General features: G+C 58.2%; 1 protein-coding gene across 2 annotated transcripts in view; it reads right to left on the minus strand.

The window, feature by feature from the left end:
* Positions 1 to 459: 459 nt before the first annotated feature.
* IGF2BP1 (insulin like growth factor 2 mRNA binding protein 1) overlaps positions 460 to 19,059 on the minus strand; it is a 34,094-nt gene continuing 15,494 nt past the window's right edge. The window contains exons 3-15 of one of the 2 annotated variants that reach the window (XM_064174199.1): positions 10,279 to 10,327; positions 9,701 to 9,752; positions 8,791 to 8,854; positions 7,162 to 7,443; positions 6,448 to 6,582; positions 5,776 to 5,898; positions 4,892 to 5,027; positions 4,699 to 4,788; positions 4,185 to 4,328; positions 3,171 to 3,245; positions 2,776 to 2,907; positions 1,689 to 1,802; positions 460 to 636 (exon numbers count right to left, since the gene is read on the minus strand). In XM_064174199.1, the coding sequence (XP_064030269.1) occupies positions 544 to 636; positions 1,689 to 1,802; positions 2,776 to 2,907; positions 3,171 to 3,245; positions 4,185 to 4,328; positions 4,699 to 4,788; positions 4,892 to 5,027; positions 5,776 to 5,898; positions 6,448 to 6,582; positions 7,162 to 7,443; positions 8,791 to 8,854; positions 9,701 to 9,752; positions 10,279 to 10,327 (1,489 nt within the window). In that variant the 3' untranslated portion in view covers positions 460 to 543. Of the gene's footprint in view, positions 637 to 1,688; positions 1,803 to 2,775; positions 2,908 to 3,170; positions 3,246 to 4,184; positions 4,329 to 4,665; positions 4,789 to 4,891; positions 5,028 to 5,775; positions 5,899 to 6,447; positions 6,583 to 7,161; positions 7,444 to 8,790; positions 8,855 to 9,700; positions 9,753 to 10,278; positions 10,328 to 19,059 lie in introns of both variants that reach the window. The other variant, XM_064174198.1, reaches the window with a different exon arrangement.

Genomic DNA, 19,059 nt, shown 5'->3' on the forward strand with positions numbered 1-19,059 from the left:
AGTTAAACCTGGTATGTGGAGCTAAACCTGGCACACAGAGCTAAACCTGGCACACAGAGCTAAACCTGGCACACAGAGCTAAACCTGGCAGGTGGTTTTAAACCTGACATGTGGATTTAAACCTAACAGCCAGAGCTAAACCTGGCACGTAGATTTTAACCTGATACACAGAGTTAAACCTGGCAGATGGAGCTAAACCTGACATGTGGATTTAGACCTGGCACACGGAGCTAAACCTGGCACACGGAGTTAAACCTGGCACACGGAGCTAAACCTGGCACACGGAGTTAATCCCAAGCCAATTTTAGGGTTTAAGGAGGAGTTTTAGGGGGTTTGTTTGGAGGGTTTTTTTTTTGGGGGGGGGGGTTTCGTGAGGGGTTTGGGGGGGTTTCACCCTAGCCATCTACCTTGGAAGCCAATCAAACTGCCTTTTAATCTGGGTCAATGAAAAGGTGAGCGTCTGTCTGGGGTAACTGATTCCTGCCACCCTGACGCCTGCCGCGGGCTCGGGCCGCGGTGCGCAGTGCTCGCGGGGGGATGCTCTCATTTCCTCCGCGCTTGCGTCTGCCCACTCTGCCCCTTCTGGTGCTGCTGCTTCACCTGCGCCAGGATGTCCTGGATCTTGCGCTGCGCCATCTGCAGAGAGAGGGGGAAAGGAGGGGAGGGGGGGAAAGGAGGGGAGGGGGGGAAAGGAGGGGAGGGGGGGAAAGGAGGGGAGGGGGGGGAAAGGAGGGGAGGGGGGGAAAGGAGGGGAGGGGGGGAAAGGAGGGGAGGGGGGGAAAGGAGGCGAGGGGGGGAAAGGAGGCGAGGGGGGGGAAAGGAGGCGAGGGGGGGAAAGGAGGCGAGGGGGGGAAAGGAGGCGAGGGGGGAAAGGAGGCGAGGGGGGAAAGGAGGCGAGGGGGGAAAAGGAGGCGAGGGGGGGAAAGGAGGCGAGGGGGGGAAAGGAGGCGAGGGGGGAAAGGAGGCGAGGGGGGAAAGGAGGCGAGGGGGGAAAAGGAGGCGAGGGGGGGAAAGGAGGGGAGGGGGGAAAAGGAGGCGAGGGGGGGAAAGGAGGCGAGGGGGGGAAAGGAGGCGAGGGGGGGAAAGGAGGGGAGGGGGGAAAAGGAGGCGAGGGGGGAAAAGGAGGCGAGGGGGGGAAAGGAGGCGAGGGGGGGAAAGGAGGCAGGGGGGGAAAAGGAGGCAGGGGGGGAAAAAGAGGCGAGGGGGGAAAGATGTGATGAAGCTGGTGAAAGGCCTGGAACACAAATCCTGTGAGGAGAGGCTGAGGGAGCTGGGGGGGTGCAGCCTGCAGCAGAGGAGGCTCAGGGCAGAGCTGATTGCTGCCTGCGGCTGCCTGCAGGGAGGCTGTAGCCAGGTGGGGTTGGGCTCTGCTGCCAGGCAGCCAGGGGCAGAAGAAGGGGACCCAGGCTGAAGCTGTGCCAGGGCAGGTTGAGGATGGATGTTGTTGTGAAGTTGTTGTCAGAGAGAGTGATTGGCACTGGGATGGGCTGCCCAGGGAGGTGGAGTCACCACCCCTGAGGATGGAGGTTCAGGACATGGTTTAATGGCCATGGTTGTGTTGGACTGGATGATCTTAGAGGTCTTCTCCAACCAAAGTGCTTCTATGCTGCTACACACAGGTGGACACAACCCATGCAAGCCAGCAGAGACCCCCCCCAGCGGTGGCACAGGAGCTGCTGGGGCCATACCTGACTGGCATAGAAGTGCCCAATGATCTTCACAACCACCTGCTGGTTCTCATCAGGGGTCTGGTCCCGTGGCACCACCACCTCTGCTGCCGTCAGGTTCTGCAGCTCATTGACCTGCGGGGAAGGGGCAGAGACCTCCCTGTCATGCGGAGGGAAATCCCTGCCAGCTCCCTGGGACACTTGTCCCTGGGATGTCCCCAGGCTCTAGCAGGAAGCTGTCACCCTCCCAGGGCTGCCCCCACCCCACAGTGCTCCCAAGCAGTGCTGGTGACACCAAGCTGGGTGGAGTGGCTGCCACAGCAGGAGGCTGTGCTGCTGTTCAGGGAGACTTGGACAGGCAGGGAGTGAAATTCAACAGGGGCAAGGGGAGAGGCTGGCAGCTGGGGAAGAGCAACCCCAGGGAGCAGGAGAGGTTGAGGACTGAGCTGTTGGGAGGCAGCGAAGGGGAGAAGGATTTGGGGGTGCTGGTGGTGGGAGGGTGAGCATGAGCCAGCAATGAGCTCTGGTGGGCAGGAGGGGCAGTGCCAGCCTGGGGTGGGTTAGAAGGGCTGTGGTTGGTAGGTCGAGAGAGGTTCTCCTGCTCCTCTGCTCTGCCCTGCTGAGGCTGCATCTGGAGTAGTGTGCCCAGTTCTGGGCCCCCCAGTTCCAGAGGGACACAGAACTGCTGGAAAGAGTCCAGCACAGAGCCACAGATGCTGAAGGGAAGGGAACAGCTCTGTTAGGAGCAGAGCCTGAGGGAGGAGAGGAGCTGAGAGGTGACCTCAGCAGTGGGTATCAATGTGTGTAGGTGAGTGGCAAGAGGCTGCAGCCAGGCTCTGCTGGGTGATGCCAGTGCCAGGCCAAGGGGCAATGGTGGAAGCTGAGGCAGAGGAAGCTTCATTTAAACAGGAGGAGGATTTTTTTCCCTGTGAGGGTGGCAGAGCCTGGCACAGGCTGCCCAGGGGGGCTGTGGAGTCTCCCTCTGGAGAAATCCAAACCCTGCCTGGATGTGCTCCTGTGTGATCTGGTCTAGGAGATTCTGCTTTGGCAGGGGGGTTGGACTGGATGAGCTTTGGAGGTCCCTTCCAGCCCCTGGCATCCTGCTTACAGTTTTGCCCCCTTTGCCAATGACCCTGCCCGCGGCTGAGGCGGGCACCCGGATGTGAGTCTCCAGCTTCACTTCTTCCTTGGGTCCAAAGAAGTTTTCCTCCTTCAGCTTCCCATAAATCCTGCCCTGTGCCTGCCAAGAGGAGGGAGAACAGCATCAGGCACCAGCCAGAACGTCCTACCCCTGCACCTCCCCAGCAGCTCAGTGCCTCCATCCCTGGGAGCCAGGATGTGCCAACCCCCCCCAGAACCCCAGCTCCTGAGGGGTTCAAACCAGTTCCAGCCCTGGGAGCACTGATGCTGAGTTAACCCAGCCACAGACTGGTCCCCACCCTGCTCCTCCCCCTGTGCTGCAACCCTGAGTGCCCCCCACGGGGGTGGCAGTGCAGGAGGAACCTTGAACTGAGCTTCTGGAGGCCCAGTGATGACCACCATGCGCACTTTGGAGTCTGGCGTCTCTGGAGGAGCAATCTGGAAGGAGAAGGGAGAGAGGATCAGAGAGATGGAGAATCATGGAAGGGTTTAGGTTGGAAAGGACCTCAGAGATCATCCACAAGGGATGGCAGTGACAGGACAGAAGGGCAAATTTAAACTGGAGATGAGGAAGAAGTTCTTCAGAGTGAGGGTGGTGAGACCCTGGCACAGGTTGCCCAGGGAGGTTGTGGAGCACAGAAGCACCCAAGGTGATCAAAGATCACCTTGGGTGCTTCTGTGCTCCACAACCTCCCTGGAGGTGCTCAGGACCAGGCTGGATGAGGCCTTGAGCAACTTGATCTAGTGGGAGATGTCCCTGCCCACAGCAGGGGCTTGGAACTGGCTGAGCTTCAAGGTCCCTTCCAACCCAAACCATTCCATGACTCTAGGTTGGCAGTGGCTGGGAGCACCACAGCTATGGTGGCAGCTGCATCCTCTCTCCCCTCTGCCACAAGCCTGAGCCCCCAGCCCAACCACCTGCTCTTCTTGAGCAGAAAGCCACAGCCCTGCTGGGGTAGATGGCAGAGCCCTGCACGGGGTTGGGGGGGAGGTGGCAGAGCCTTGAAGGGGAAAGGTGACAGAGCCCTGCTGGGGGGGGGGGGGGGGGGGAAGGTGCAGAGCCCTGCTGGTGTGGGGGAGGTGGCAGAGCCCTGCAGAGGGGGAGGTGGCAGAGCCCTGCAGAAGAGAGGGGGAGGACAGTGGGTGGCAGAGCCCTGCAGAAGTGGGGGGGAGGTGGCAGAGACTTGGTGGGAGAGAGGTGGCAGAGCCCTGCTGAGGGGGGGAGGTGGTAGAGACTTGCTGGGAGAGAGTTGGCAGAGCCCTGCCGAGGGGGGGAGGTGGCAGAGCCCTGCTGGGGGGGGTGGGAGGTGGCAGAGCCCTGCTGGGGGGGGGGGAGGTGGCAGAGGGATGGGTTCCCAGCAGGCCAACCCTGCCTACCTTGATGGAGGCACTTGCAAAGCGGGAGAGCTGCTTGATGTGCTGCCCCTTCTTGCCGATGATGGCACCGACAGCCTGCGCCGGGATGAAGACGTGCACCGTCTCCTGCTCGGGGGGCTGCGGGCACAGGGGGCACAAGGAGGGCTCAGTGCCACCACACAGAGATCCAGGCCCCCAGCTCCCCTCCCAGGCGATCACACAGAGCCACAGCAACCTCCAGCTTGGCAAAGCCCCTCAGGAGTGCCTGGAACGAGCTGCCAGGGGCAGTGGTGGTGCCCTCAAGCCTGGAAGGACTGCAGAGCCGTTGGGCTGCGGTGCCAAGGGGCAGGGCTGGGCTGGCAGCTGGGCTTGGCCCTCTGAAAGGGTCCAGATCTTTTCAGGTGATCAAGCAAAGCGAAACGATTCTGTGGTGGTCTTCACCACAGAGGAGGATCCCCAAGCAGGCAGCAGGAGGAGGCTGAGCTGCCTGATGGGCACCTACCATGAAGGAGCTGTAGGGTGCAGCCCCGGAGACGCTGCTTGGTGGAGGAGGAACTGCGTTGGAGGAGGCAGGGAAGAGGCCAACCGCAGCCAGGTTAAGGCCAGGGATGAGGTGAGACTGCAGCTGGTGGGGGGAGAAGAGAGAAAGGTTCATTGCTTTGATCAGGGCAACCTCCTGGCCAGCTCCTGGCAGCTAAAGAGGCAGGAGAGGACCCAGCCCCACTCACGCTCATGGCAGCCACATCGTTCTCGTAGGCTTCCCTCACTTTCTTCATGATCTCCTGCTCTGCCTTGCAGCAGTTCTCGATGGAGCCCTTCACTGTGATGGTCCTTTCAGGGTTGTACAGTGTCAGGTCCTGCAAGCTGAGGAGAAAGCCAATGTCAGCACCAAGCCCTGCCCTGCCCTGCCCAACCAGCTCCACCCCAGCTCCTCCTGATGGGTTCTGCTGGGATGCTGAGGACACAGAGTGGCACTGACAGAGCGTGCTGGGGCTGCAGGGTCCACACAGGCAACAGCATCAATGGTTACACTGAGAAGCAAAGCCTGGATGGGGCACTTAGTGCCATGGTCTGGGTGATTGGCTAGGGCTGGGTGCTGGGTTGGCACTGAGTGCCATGGTCTGGGTGATTGGCTAGGGCTGGGTTGGCACTGAGTACCATGATCTGGGTGCTGGGTTGGCACTGAGTGCCATGGTCTGGGTGATTGGCTAGGGCTGGGTGCTGGGTTGGCACTGAGTGCCATGGTCTGGGTGATTGGCTAGGGCTGGGTGCTAGGTTGGGCTGGATGAGCTTGGAGCTCTCTTCCAACCTGCTTGGTTCTATGATTCTAAGTCCACTCTGCTTTCACCCAAACCCATGGCTTAAGATTAAATTCCCAGTCCCAGCCATCAAATCATCTGCTCCTGGACTCCAGAGCCACCAAGGAACAGAGAGTGGACACCAAAAGGATGGGCCAAGGTATTCCAGGAGAGCTTTTGGAAGAAGCTACACCCCAAGCTCCCTTCCCAGCTGGGAGAAGCATCTCTGCCCACCCTCATCACATCCCACATCTTCTGCTCATCCACCCTGGGCTGAGGAAGGTCTGCCCTTGGTCTCCCCAAGGGAGCCTTACGAGGAGATGGTGATTTTTGTCTCTGTGTCCTGCTCCACCTTCTTCAAGTTTCTGCCTTCTTTGCCAATCAAACGTCCCACAAAGTTGTTATGGGCCAAGATCTTCAGAGGCACTTCATCAGCCCTTGGGAGAGGAAAGAGGGGAGGTAAAAGCAAACACCATCAAGGATGACTGCAGGCAGAGGAGGAGAGATTGGGACAGAGAGCTCAAATCCCAAAGTTCTTTAGAGTGAGGGTAGTGAGTGCCTGGCACAGGTGGAGGGTAGTGAGACACTGGCACAGGTTTCCCAGGGAGGTTGTGGAGCACAGAAGCACCCAATGTGATCAAAGATCCTCTTCTCCACACTGCACCCCCCCAGCTCCCTCAGCTGCTCGTCCCCAGCCCTGTTCTCCAGACCCTTCCCCAGCTTTGCTGCCCTTCTCAGGACCCACTGCAGACTCTCAATGCTCTTCTTGGGCTGAGTGGCCCCAAACTGAACCCAGGACTCAATGTGCAGCCTCACCAGTGCTGAGTCCAGGGGGACAGCTCCTTGCCTGCTCCTGCTGGCCACAGCATTGCTGCTCCAGGCCAGGAGCACCACCCAGCCCTGGGGGTTGGGATGATCCCACAGCCCAGCAGAGGTCCATGGGTGGGATAGTCACGCACAGAAAGACAGGGGAGGGGAAACCTTACGTCTTGGTGTCCTTGGCCTCCTTCTGCATGATCTCCAAAATCATCTTGCAGGCAGCAGAGCAGCCCTCGGGGGTGGAGTGGATGCTGATGGCTTTCTCTGCAGCTCCAGCGTTCTCCTTCCGGTGAACATCAATCCTGCAGGGACAGGCTGGGTGCTGGGGCTGCAGGGAGCAGCTCTGCAGCTCCTCACACCCTCCACGGCCCATGAGCTGCCTGGGGCTCAGGCTGGCAGGCTCTAGGCACCCGGGGAAGGGAGGAGGAGGTAACTGTGGGCTTGCTGCTCAGCAGGGAGCAGGCAGCCAGAGGCCCAAATAAGGCATCAGCTTCTCTTTATTTTAGGCAACCACGAGCGATGGAGTGGTGGAACAAGCACATGCCTGGGGGACAGGGAGGGCTGCCCATTCCTTCCTTGCCTTAGAGAAAGCCTTCCTTGGGGGGAACAAGAGCTGTAGCCACATGCAAGAACAGGTGGGTGAAGCCTGACAGGCTCAGGCTCAATCCCCGGGTGCCCCCCCCCAGAGATTTCACCCCAGCAAAGGGAGGCAGGTGGGAAAGTGCAGCCAAGAAAGCCTGGTGGGGACAGGCCTTGAGAAGGTGCCTTTGGGGCACACTGCTCTGCATGGTGAGAGAGCTGGAGGGGCCTCAAGCAGCAAATCCAGCCTGAAGTCACTGCAGAGCAGAAGGGACACAGCAGCTGGCGGGGAAGGGACTCACTTGGACTGCGTCTGCTTGGTGATGTTCCTGATGGTGGCACCTTCCTTGCCGATGATGGCACCCACGTACTGGGTGGGCACCAGCAGGCGCAGGGGGATGTCCACGGGCTGCTGCTTGACTGGGGCCCCAGCAGGGACAGGGGAGCCCTGGCGGGGGGCACCGCGGCCCCCGAAGCCTCCTCGCCGCCCGTTCTCGGCTCCCGGCGCCGACTGCTCGTCGGGGATGTAGGAGACCTTCAGGGCGTGGCTCTCCAGCTGGTGCCCGTTCAGCTTCAGGATGGCTCTGCAGAGGGAGAGGAGGCTGGGGTGGGGGATCCCTCTCGGTCGTATTTCCACTCTGAGTGGCTGCAAAGAGGTGAAGCTCTCCTTGGAGTAGCAGGCAGCAGGGAAGCACAGACGTGTGGTGGATAACATCCATGGGGCAGCAGTGTGCCCTGGTGGCCAAGAAGGCCACTGGGGTCCTGGGGGGCACTAAGCAGAGTGTGTCCAGCACAGCCAGGCAGGTTCTCCTCCCCCTCTGCTCTGCCCTGCTGAGACCTCATCTGGAGCACTGCCTTCATTTTTGGGGTCTCCACTTAAAGAGGGACAGAGATCTGCTGGAGAGAGTCCAAGGGAGGGCTGTGAGGATGAGGAGGGGACTGGAGCACTGCCTGAGGAGAGGCTGAGGGCCCTGGGGCTGCTTAGAATGGAGAAGAGAAGACTGAGAGGGGATTGAATCAATGTCTGTAACTATCTGAGGCTGAGGGTCAGCAGGGGGGACAGGCTCTGCTCACTGCTCCCTGGGACAGGACAAGCAGCAGTGGATGGAAGCTGCAGCACAGGAGGTTCAGCTCAGCACAAGGAGAACTTCTTGCCTGGAAGGGTCCCAGAGCCTGGCACAGGCTGCCCAGAGAGGTTGTGGAGTCTCCTTCCCTGCAGCCTTCCCAGCCCTGTCTGGATGTGTTGCTGTGTGCTCTGAGCCAGCCTGGATGGTCCTGCTCTGGCAGGGCTTGGACTGGATGATCTCCTTTGGTCCCTTCCAACCCCTGACATCTGTGAGCTGTGATGTGAGCAGACATCGCTGCTGCCATGGGGACCTGGGAGGTCTTTCCGCCCAGCCTGGATGAGCCAAAGGATTTTACTGAGGACCTCTCCAAGCACCCATGGCAAGGACTGGGGGGCACAAAGAGAGACTCCCACATCTCCTCGTGGTCTCTGGCGTCTCAATCCCTCTCCTGGCAGGACTCGAGGGGACTGCAAGAGCTGGAAGCTGTCGATAGATGGAGCTGGCGGCAAGAGCAAAGCCTTGGCCGCTGCTCTCCGCAGCTTCCGAGGGAGACAGCCCCGAGGGCAGCTCTGCACAGCGCTCAGCAGCTCAAACAAACACAAACCCCTCCGCTTTTAAGTCAGGTTCTCACTCTGTGAGCTGCAGAGAGGAGCCTACAGCCTTGGATGCCTGCTTGAAAGCGAAGGAGAAGAAAGGAGAGCGCCAAGAGAGAGGATCCAAGAGCAAAGACCTGCTGCATGTCCAGCTGAAATGTGGGGGTTCTGGGCTGGTTTAACTCCCAGCACTGGGCAGTTTTGTTTTCTGGGCACGGGGAAGGGGCTGGAGCCACAGCAGGGAGGGCAGCAGGGAGGATGGAGAACTTACTGCCTGGTCTGCTCCCGGTTGGCGTAGGTGACGTTGACAACGGCAGTCTCGCTGTCTGTGTTCACTGCGAGCAGGAGAGGCAGGAGTCAGAGAGGCAGCACCAATGCCTCAGGCCAAGCCCCCCCCCCTGAAAACCTGGGAGACCTCCTCAGGTGAGTCCTTGCTTGGACAAATCCCCTCCAGGGCTCCCCAGGAATTATAAACACTTTTCTCCTGCGAGGGAGAAGAAAGTCCAAGGCTCAGCCCATGAGCAGGAGATGGCATCAAGCTCTGCAGCCAGGTGGGGTTGGCCTCTGCTGCCAGGCCCCCAGGGACAGAAGAAGGGGACACAGCCTCAAGCTGTGCCAGGGCAGGTTGAGGCTGGATATGAGGAGGAAGTTCCTGGCAGAGAGAGTGATTGGCACTGGAATGGGCTGCCCAGGGAGGTGGTGCAGTGCCCATGGCTGGAGGTGTTGCAGCCAAGCCTGGCTGGGGCACTGAGTGCCATGGGCTGGTTGGTTGGGCAGGGCTGGGTGCTAGGTTGGGCTGGGTGAGCTTGGAGCTCTCTGCCAACCTGCTTGTTTCTATTCTATTCTAAAGCCACCAGAGTCAGCTCCATCCTGCCAGCCTGAGTGCATGGAGTGTGGCCAGCAGGTCAAGGGAGGTTCTTTTTCCCTTCTGCTCTGCCCTAGCAAGGTCTCATCTGCAGAACTGAGCTGCACAGCTCAAGGGAGACAGGGAACTACTGGAGAGTGTCCAAAGGAGGCTACAGAGATGCTGAGGGGCTTGGAGCAGCTCTGTGAGGAGCAAAGGCTGAGAGTCCTGGGGCTGGGAGCCTGAAGCAGAGCAGCCTCCACCCCCCACGTGGACAGAGCAGAAGAAACTCTTCAGACACAGCAAATTGGCCTCTTCTTTTTTATCCCACTCCTACCTTGCTCACAGTTTTCTACAGTTCCATACTGGGCTAACAAACCATCCAGAACCTGGAAAAGGAAACCCCCCCCAAATAAAGAGTATTCAGAAGTCCCATTTTCACTCTGGGACCATCAGGACAAACCAGGCCAACACAATCAATCAATCAATCAATCAATCAAGGCAGCTCTCTGGGCGTTAAGGCTGCACAAGCAGTTAGATGAAGGAAGCTCCTTTCTGCCCCAGGATGCTGGGGAGCCTCGGAGCCAGCAGGGGAGGGGGGAAAGAGGCAGGGAAAGCAAAGTCCTGGCAGTTGGTGGGGAAGGAAGGATCCAAGTTTTGTCCCTTATATGACAGACAAGTCATGGAACCCTCTTCTTGGTGGCAAGTTTGGTGGTGTAGCTCACCCCCTCTGCCAGTCGGATCTCCTCCTGTGCCAGAAGAGGAATAAGCTACATGGAGGCAAGGGGCTGCTATAATTAGACTTAATTAGAAACAAAGTAAAGGAGAAGATCAACTTCAATCCCAACTACAGCACCATGGAGGGCAGGATTAGTCCTTAAACCTGATCTACCACTCTCTGCTTGCTCCTCTTACCTCCCATCGCAGCTGGGGGGGAATGTTCCGGATTTGGATTTTCCTGCTCCTGAAATAAAGGAGAAGTGGTTAAAAGAAGTCAGCTCTGGTGCCCCAAATTCCTCTGCCTCACGTTGGAGTTGTTGCCTCTTGACCTAACTAATCAAGCTTTGAGTTCTCACACCCCCAGCCAGGGTTTCTGATGGCTTTTGGTCAATGACATCCAGCTCGGTTGGTGCTGGGAGCTTCTCCAAGAGCCAAAAATCCAAACCCTTTGGCACTCCAAACCCCTCAGCCCTACCCCCAGAAGCACAACTGGAAGGGCAGAGACTTTTGTCAGGTTAAACACAAGGATTAGAAAGCAAAAATAAATGGAAAATGAGCCTTGTGATCCTGTGACCTGCACTACAGGCACCAAGGGGTGACCCCAGAGATGCCACCAGCTGCTGGAGCATCACTGCTGCACCTCAGCATCCTGGCTGAGCTTTCACTGGGGAGAGAGATCCAGGCACAGGCATCCCAGATCCTGGCTGAGCTTTGACTGGGGAGAGAGATCCAGGCACAGGCATCCCAGATCCTGGCTGAGCTTTGACTGAGGAGAGAGATCCAGGCACAAGCATCCCAGATCCTGGCTGAGGTTTGACTGGGAAGAGAGATCCAGGCACAAGCATCCCAGCTCCACCACCAGAGATGGTCACTGCCTGCTTCTCCACTCACATTTTTGGCTCTTCCTAACTTGGCTTTTCCCAAAATAGAAACTCCATTTTTATATTCCCAGGTCAAATCTGCCCTGGGGGGATGCTGTGTCCCCTCCTGCCCCAGCCCACCCCTCCCTGTGCAGCTGCTACAGACAGCTGAGAGCAGCTGTGGGCTTGTCTAGCAGCTCTGGCCAGGTCACCACCACAGCTTCCAGCACCCCAACCTGCTACCAGACACCCCAAAAGCCCTCTCCTAAAGGCAATGACACCTTTAGGTGCCCAAGGTCTTGAAGGGTGCAGCTTTAAGGGTGCAACCCAAGTATGAGCAATGCCAACACCCCTCCACCCCAGATGATTCCTGTGTGCTCCTTCCTACTCATTGGCCTCTTCTTTTCCAGGAGCAACCAAAATCAATTCATGTTAAGATTCCTAAAGCTGAGGAAGGTGAATGGCAGCAGCTCAGGGGTGGCAGCATGCCCCTGGGTCAATATCCTTGGAGCTGCTCATCACCAACCTGGGCCTTGAGCTCAAAGTGTTTATGAGCATGGGAAGCAATCCAGGAGAAGACAAAACAAAAGCAACTTCCAGATCCTTATCCTCCAATTCCACAACTTCAGAAGGCTGCTGTCAGGGAGAAGAAATCTTCTCAGCATGCAGTGGCCCAAAGCCCTGTGTTAGATGTGGCACCACAGGTGAGGATCCCTCCTCAGCTCCTTCACCCTGTGAGGTAAAAGCAGCTGCCTCCAGCATCCCCCCCTCTCTGTTCCCTGCAAGCCCACCCACATCAAACCCCCCAGCCTGGCTGGGTGGTTTCAAACAAAACCAGAACTGATGCTTCCCAGAAAGTCACCAACACCTCCCAAAGACTCAGACCAGAGGGATGAGGAGGACAGATCTGGGGTGGCTTTCCCCTCCTTAAGTCAAAACAGAGCATGGGGGGGGGGAAGGAAATAGGTTTGGAGTGCTCCTGCCAGCTCAGCTACCAAGAAAGCTCCAAATCCCCACATTTGGTCACCACTGCAGGTGCAAACCAGGCAGGCAAGCAAAAATAAAAAGAAACCATCTCAGCCCTTAACAGCGCAGCAGGTCCTAGGGGGCTGCAGGAAGCAAAGGCAGGGACCAGGCACACCGCACCCTGAAGCCAGACCTCTCCTCCCGCTCCCAATCCCACCTCCCGAAAGCAGCGGCTGAGAGATAAAGAACTGCAGAATGCAAACAATGTCCTAGCCCAGGGAGGGTCAAAAGGGATTTGGAAGCGAGAGGAACCCCCTGGAGGTCTCCCACCCCTCCGACCCCTACACCACGGAAACTTCTCCAGATGGCTCCAAGCATCCACGCAGGCAGAGCCAATGTTCTACACGGATGTGCCGTGGGGAGAGCAGAGCCGTTTGTGCCCTCACCCCCTCCTTCTGTCCCTGGCACCTCCTTTTCTAACCCCCTAAAAAGAAGTCCCCCAACACACTGAATTAACAAAAGGAAGGAAGGAGATCTCCTTCTGCTGAGCTCCAGGTCCCCCCTTGCCGAGCTTGCCCAGCCAGAGCACCTCCTGCACCCACTGTGCTGGCCGAGAAAGGTGAGAAGCTGCTCTGCACCTTGCTGGGGTCGCTGGGCTTTGATTGAGATGTTAATTAATGGCTAACCCCTCCCGCCGTGACCACACCACGGGGATTATTGGCTGCTCCTGCCAGCCTCCTCCAGCGAGAGATCCCCACGAGGCCACGCTCGGATGAGTCTTTTCTCAGCCCAACCGGGAGAGCTGCACAGAGCAGCATCCTGCTGCCAGCCAGCACCCCCCAAGCTCTTCACTCCTGGCTCGTCTCCATCAGCACCCATCCTGCCCAGAGAGGGGGGAGCCCTTTGGTGAGGTTTGGGCTTGAGATGGAGCGGGTGGAAACTTCTCCTGCCACCCGCAGCCCTTTGCAGGAGCAGCTCCGCTCGCATGGGGCTGGGTGGGAGCGAGGGGGAGCGGGAGCGATGCGAGGGGGAGCGGGAGCCGTGCGAGGGGGAGCGGGAGCCGTGCGAGGGGGAGCGGGAGCCGTGCGAGGGGGAGCGGGAGCCGTGCGAGGGGGAGCGGGAGCCGTGCGAGGGGGAGCGGGAGCCGTGCGAGGGGGAGCGGGAGCCGTGCGAGGGGGAGCGGGAGCCGTGCGAGGGGGAGCGGGAGCGGCGGGCAGCGGCCGCGGTTCAATTACAGAGGAAGTCATGAATAAATAAACCCTGCTCTTTGCTTTGCTACAAGCAGGTCCTGCCGGATTTAAATCCTCGTGGCAAAGTGCCACGGAAGGCAGCAGCCCCGGCTCTGCCCACTCCCACCTCCCTCCACGCCCAGCGGAGCTTCTCTTCCAAAGGAATCCCTCCGGGGGGCGGCGATTCCCTGCCTTTCCCTATTCACCCTGTGCCAAAGGCAGGAGCTCCTCCCCCCTCGCCCGACCTCGGCTGCCAGCCAGGACCACTGCTCGTGCCCAGCGGGCCAGAAGGAGCCGCAGAGCAGCCCCAGCAGCCTCTAGCCCACGGGAGAAGGCGACAGCTCTCATGGATGCTGCTCATGGGATGCCAAAGGCTGGAGCTTCCCAGAGCCTCGGAGTGAGCTGGAGCCGGTAAAAACCCCACAGGTCTGTGTGCAGATCTGGATGGGTTCTGCTGCCGAGCTGGGGGCTGCTTTGATTCGGAAAAGAAGAACAATCAGGGTGGAGAGGGCAGGGTGAAGAGCTGCAAGGCGAGAAGGATTCGCGGGATGGACCCTGGCATCGCTCTCCCCCTGCTCCGTGCCCATGGTGCTCTTTGGGTAATGGGATTTTAACACCCCACTCCGTCTGCCAGCGCCCCCCCAGCAGATCTCCTGCAGAGCCAGGAGGCACAGAGACCTTCACAAGCTCTTGGTGTGCTCAGGAAACCCTCCCCAGACTCAGCTGGGCTTGCTGGGGGAAAACAACCACCTGCCTTGATGCCCCCAGATCGTAGTGAGAGGCTGCAATAGCATCCACAGCATGGAGCCACCCCACAGACGAGCATTTTGGGTCAGTGCCAAGCAGGGAAAGCACCAAGATGTGCTCCATCAAAGGTTTTCCTTCCCCCAACTCTTCAAAGAGCTCAATGCACCAACAGGTTAAACCCCTCCAAGAGGGGAAAGCAAAGAGATGGAACAAAACACCCAGGAGCATCCTGCAACCAGCAGGTACCAAGAGATAACTGCACCAGAAGGAACCTTCTCTCCAGAGAGGAGAAGCAAAGATGAAGCAGGGGAAAGTGGCACCCAGGAAATGTCCAGTGGTAGTCTCAGACAGCTCCGGAGCCAGCTGCAAACCAGCCTGAGTCCCTGACACACTCAGAGCCCTCACTGGCAGCTCACATCCTCAGAGCCCTGCACCCGTGGGTACCCAGAGCACGGATGGACTGGTACCCACTTCAGCCTCCAGAGAGAGCCCTGAGCACCCAGAGAGACAGAATCAGCCTCAAGAACCCAAAATTAACTTTTGGGTCGATTTGGTTTTTGCTTGGCTTGTAATTTCCAGATCCCCCTGGGAAACATCCAGATCCAGCTGGCAGCATCCCCTTTCTCTCAGCCCTGGATGCATCCCCAGAAACCACCTTCAAGAGGGTGGCTGAAGCCTCCTGCTGCATTGAGAATCTGCTGGTAATTCCCCAGAGTGGACTGGCACGGTGGCAGTGGTGGCAGGGACCCAAGAAAGGGGCACCAGCAAGTTAGGAGCAGGCAGCCTGGCTGGGGGCCAGCAGGAGGCTGGGGCTGGCTGCTGCCAGCCAGGGCGAGTGGCAAAGCAGCACCAGCCCTGCTCAAGGGTTCCCCTCTCTGGTGCATGAGCCCCAGGGGATGTTTGAAGTAACATTTGAGGGGCACAGAGATGATCCTCACCCCAATCCCTGCCTCCAGCAGGACTTTCTGCCACCTCCTCCAGATAAAGTTCAGTCTCACCTGAGGCAAGTTGCTGTTGCCCAGCATGGAGAGAGAGGGAGGTTTGGAGTGGAGCATCCCTGCAGCCACAGCCACTGAGAGGGCCAAAAAATGGAGCTTGGGATCAAACCTGGATCACCCTGTGGGAGGGGGAGTCTCCTTCCCCTGTGTTGTGGAGCTCCCTGGCATGGGCAGGGACTCACCAATGGACTGGGGTTCAGCCCTGGGCAGCAGCAGCAGCTTGGAGGTGGCTGGAGATGCAGGGAGGAGAAGAGGCTGGAGTGGGCTAGAAGCTCAGGTCACCCCAGCTTCCTGAGCATTCAAGCCCCAACAACGTTCCCTGTGATCTGCAGGGAGCAGACACTCCCAGCCACCTGTGCCACCAGCAGGTGCTGCTCCCCAAGGACCACCTTCAGGAGCAACCAAATCCCCAGCGCCCAGGGGTGACCTCTCCCCAAGCAAAGCAGCCCAACGCTGCAGCCAGCACCAGCACAGCCACCCCCATGGATTTCCTTCCTCTTCCTCACCCCCAGCCCAGGTTTTGCTGGGACAACCTGACCTCTCCTTAGCTCCAAAGCAAGGGGATGATCTGGTGAGCATCTGCTAGAGAAAGAACCAACCCAGACACTGCAGCAGGAGCTGCTGGACCTCAGCAGCCTGCTGCTCTGCATTGGGGTCAGCAGTAGGTTCACTGATTGCAGTGGGTTGGAAGGGACCCTCAGAGGTCATCTTGCCCAACCCCTCTGCAGTCAGCAGGGACACCTCCAACTAGACAAACTGCCCAGGGCCACAGCAAGCCTGATCTTGGATGTCCCCAGGGATGGGGCCTCAACCACATCCCTGGGCAACCTGCTCCAGGATTTCACCACTCTCATTGTGAAGAGCTTCCTCTGCAGCCACCCTAGAGCCACACACACCCACAGATGCTCTGTGTGTGCCATGCTGGCTACAGCATCTCCCTTCTCTCCAACACCTCCTGGACCTCCTCCATCCTCCACCACAGACCTCTCAAAGCAGAGGGGACTGGAGGCACAGAGACACCAAAGGACCAAGCACTGTCAGCCAAGTACAGCAGCGACAAAGCACAGCCGAGCTCTGGTCTCTCGCTGACCTCAAGAACCAATCCCATCCTGGCCCATCTCCTGCCAACCCCCACGTCTCCAGCTCCTCAGGGCAGGAGGAGGACAGCCAAAGCCAGCCACATGCAGGGGGGAATCTCCCAGAACTCTGCCACCTTAAGGATGGCTTCGCAATCAAATGCAAATGGGATGCAAATTCAGGGGCTGAAAACACAGAGCTGGAGACATCCCTGACTCAATTAGCAGCATTTCATTTATCTAGTTAGGCTCTGATTCAGGGGAGCACTTCATCCTCTGCCTCATGTCTGGTTGGGGTTCTTCTTCTTTGCTTGGGTTTGTTGATTGTTTGGGTTTTTTTTTTCTTTTCTTTTTTTCCTCTTCTTTTTCTTTTTTTTTCCTTTCTCTTTTTTTTTTTTTTCTTCTTCCTTTCCTTTTTTTATTTTTTTAATGGTTTGAACATTTTTAAAGAGGAAATTGTGGTTGCTAAGACACAAACGTTGCCAGGGGGACCCAAGGAAAAGTTGGGAGCAGAAATTAACTTGCTTTTTCCCTTTGGTGAAGGGGTAGGGTTTGTGGCTTGCCAGCACCTCCACAAAGCAGGGATCTCATCCCTAAAACTCCTGCCCTGGTGTCCTGGTGGACAAGAAGTTCTCCCTGGTCTGCAGTATGGCCCCAGGGCCAAGGTCAGTGCTCCCCAGAGCATGAAGAAGAGTGTGGCCAGCAGGGCAAGGGAGGTTCTCCTCACCCTTTGCTCTGTCCTGGTGAGGCCACATTAGGGGTACTGGGTCCAGTTCTGAGCTCTCCAGGTCAAGAGGGACAGGGATATGCCAGAGAGTGTCCAATGGAGGCTATGAGGATGATCATAGAAGCAGTCAGGGTGGGAAGGAATCACAAGAACCATCCAGGTCCAACCCCCTGCCATGCCCAGGGACACCTCACACCAGGGCAGGCTGCCCACAGCCTCAGCCAGCCCGGCCCTGAACACCTCCAGGGATGAGGCTTCCACCACCTCCCTGGGCAACCTCTGCCAGGCTCTCAGCATCCTCATGCTCAACAACTTCTTCCTCACCTCCAGGCTGACTCTCCCCATTTCCAGCTCTGTTCCATCCCCCCCAGTCCTATCATTACCTGGCAGCCTCAAAAGTCCCTCCCCAGCTTTCTTGTAGCCCCCTTCAGACACTGCAAGGCCACAGGAAGGTCCCCTTGGAGCCTTCTCCTCTGCAGACTGAACAGCCCCAACTGCAGTCAGAAAGACTGAAGGCCCTGGGGCCGTTGAGCCAGGAGAAGAGCAGCCTGAGAGGGGATCTGATCCATGCTGGTCAAGAGCTAAAGGGTGAGGGGCAAGAAGAAGAGGACAGACTCTGCTCAGTGGTGTCCTGCCACAGGACAAGGGGCAGTGAGCACAAACTGCAAGCCAGGAAGTTCCACTTCAACATCAGGAAAAGCTTTGCTGTGAGGGTCCTGGAGCCCTGGAGCAGGCTGCCCAGAGAGGTTGTGGAGTCTCCTCTAAAACACTTTCAAGACCCTCCCAGATGTGTCCCTGTGTGACCTGCCCTTGCTGCCCCTGCTCTGTCAGGGCAGTTGGAGTCCATCTCCACAGGTCCCTCCCAGCCCCTGCCATTCTTTGGTTCTCTGAACCTATGATCCACTGAGAAAGAAGCAGAAGCCCCAAAGAGGAGGTACCTGCTGGAAGCCCTCCACAGGCACCCACCACACCTCTGAGCACAGCCCAGCCCTGGCTGCCCCTTCCCAAGGGATCTGCCTCCAGGCTTTACCCACTTCACCTGTGCTTTGCCACCTCCTACCTTCCCTCCTGAGCCAACTCACAGCTGCCCCACATGCCAGCTGGCTGCTGTCCATGGAACACCCTGGCACATGGACTTCCCAGCAGGACCAGGCACGCGAGGTCCTCTCTGGAAGTGCTCACACCCTGGCAAGGCAGGAAGAAACACATACAGACTGCCCAGGGGGTGACTAAGCAAGAGCAGGAACCCAGTCCCCTCCTCAAACGTGCCATCACCCAGGTCTGAGTCATGCTGAAGTGGAGGCAGATGTGGGAAATGCCTTTTTCTGCATGCAGACCTTCCTGACCCAGCTCCTCGTGGAGCTGCAGCAGCTTCAGGTTGACCCTTTGGAGCATTTGCTGCTTCTCTGCTCTTGTGAGGCCACACTTGGAGCACTGGGTCCAGTTCCAGGCTGTCCAGTTCAAGGGAGATGGGGAACTACTGGAGAGAGTCCAGTGGAGACTCATCCAGAGATGCTGAGAGGCTCTATGAGGAGCAAAGGCTGAGAGCCCTGCAGCTGAGAGCCTGCAGAGGAGCAGCCCCAGAGAGGCTCTGAGCACTGCTCATCAGTAGCTACCTGCACCCTTCTTCTGCCCCTTGCTTCCAAGCCTGGATTCAGTGCTGAACCTGTTGAATGAGGGAGATCTTCTTGTGACATGGGCAAGGCAGGGCCAGTCCCACAGAGCTTACTGTAATGGGTAGAACCTCATCCAAGAGCCCCCAGATATGCCATATCTGAGTGGAATCCAGGAGGGATGGAATGGCAAAGAAGAGCATCCCTTCTCTCAGCCCAAAAACCTTGCAGCCTGCTGAGAGAACACCAATCTGAGCAACCCTCCCATGGCTCCCACAAAGCAAAGGCAAAGCTCAGCCAGGGAAGCATCCCCTGCCCCCAGAGCACCTTCTCCACCCAGACCTCAACTGAGTGCCACCAGCACAGGGAACTCTGAAGCTCTAACATCTTTTCTTCCTCAAAACAGCCTGGGTGACTTCAAGCTGCTCTGCTCCTTCACAGAACCAAGCAGGCTGGCAGAGAGCTCCAAGCTCAGCCAGCCCAGCCTAGCACCCAGCCCCATCCTGTCAACCACACCATGGCACTCAGTGCCCAGCCAGGCTTGGCTTCAACACCTCCAGCCATGGGCACTGCACCACCTCCCTGGGCAGCCCATGCCAGTGCCAATCACTCTCTCTGCCAACAACTTCCTAACAACATCCAGCCTGAGCCTGCCCTGCCACAGCTTCAGCCTGGGTCCCCTTCTTCTGTTGCTGGCTGCCTGGCAGCAGAGCCCAACCCCACCTGGCTACAGCCTCCCTGCAGGCAGCTGCAGACAGTA

Source organism: Pogoniulus pusillus, chromosome 40, assembly GCF_015220805.1.
Source record: "Pogoniulus pusillus isolate bPogPus1 chromosome 40, bPogPus1.pri, whole genome shotgun sequence".
NCBI lineage: Eukaryota > Metazoa > Chordata > Aves > Piciformes > Lybiidae > Pogoniulus > Pogoniulus pusillus.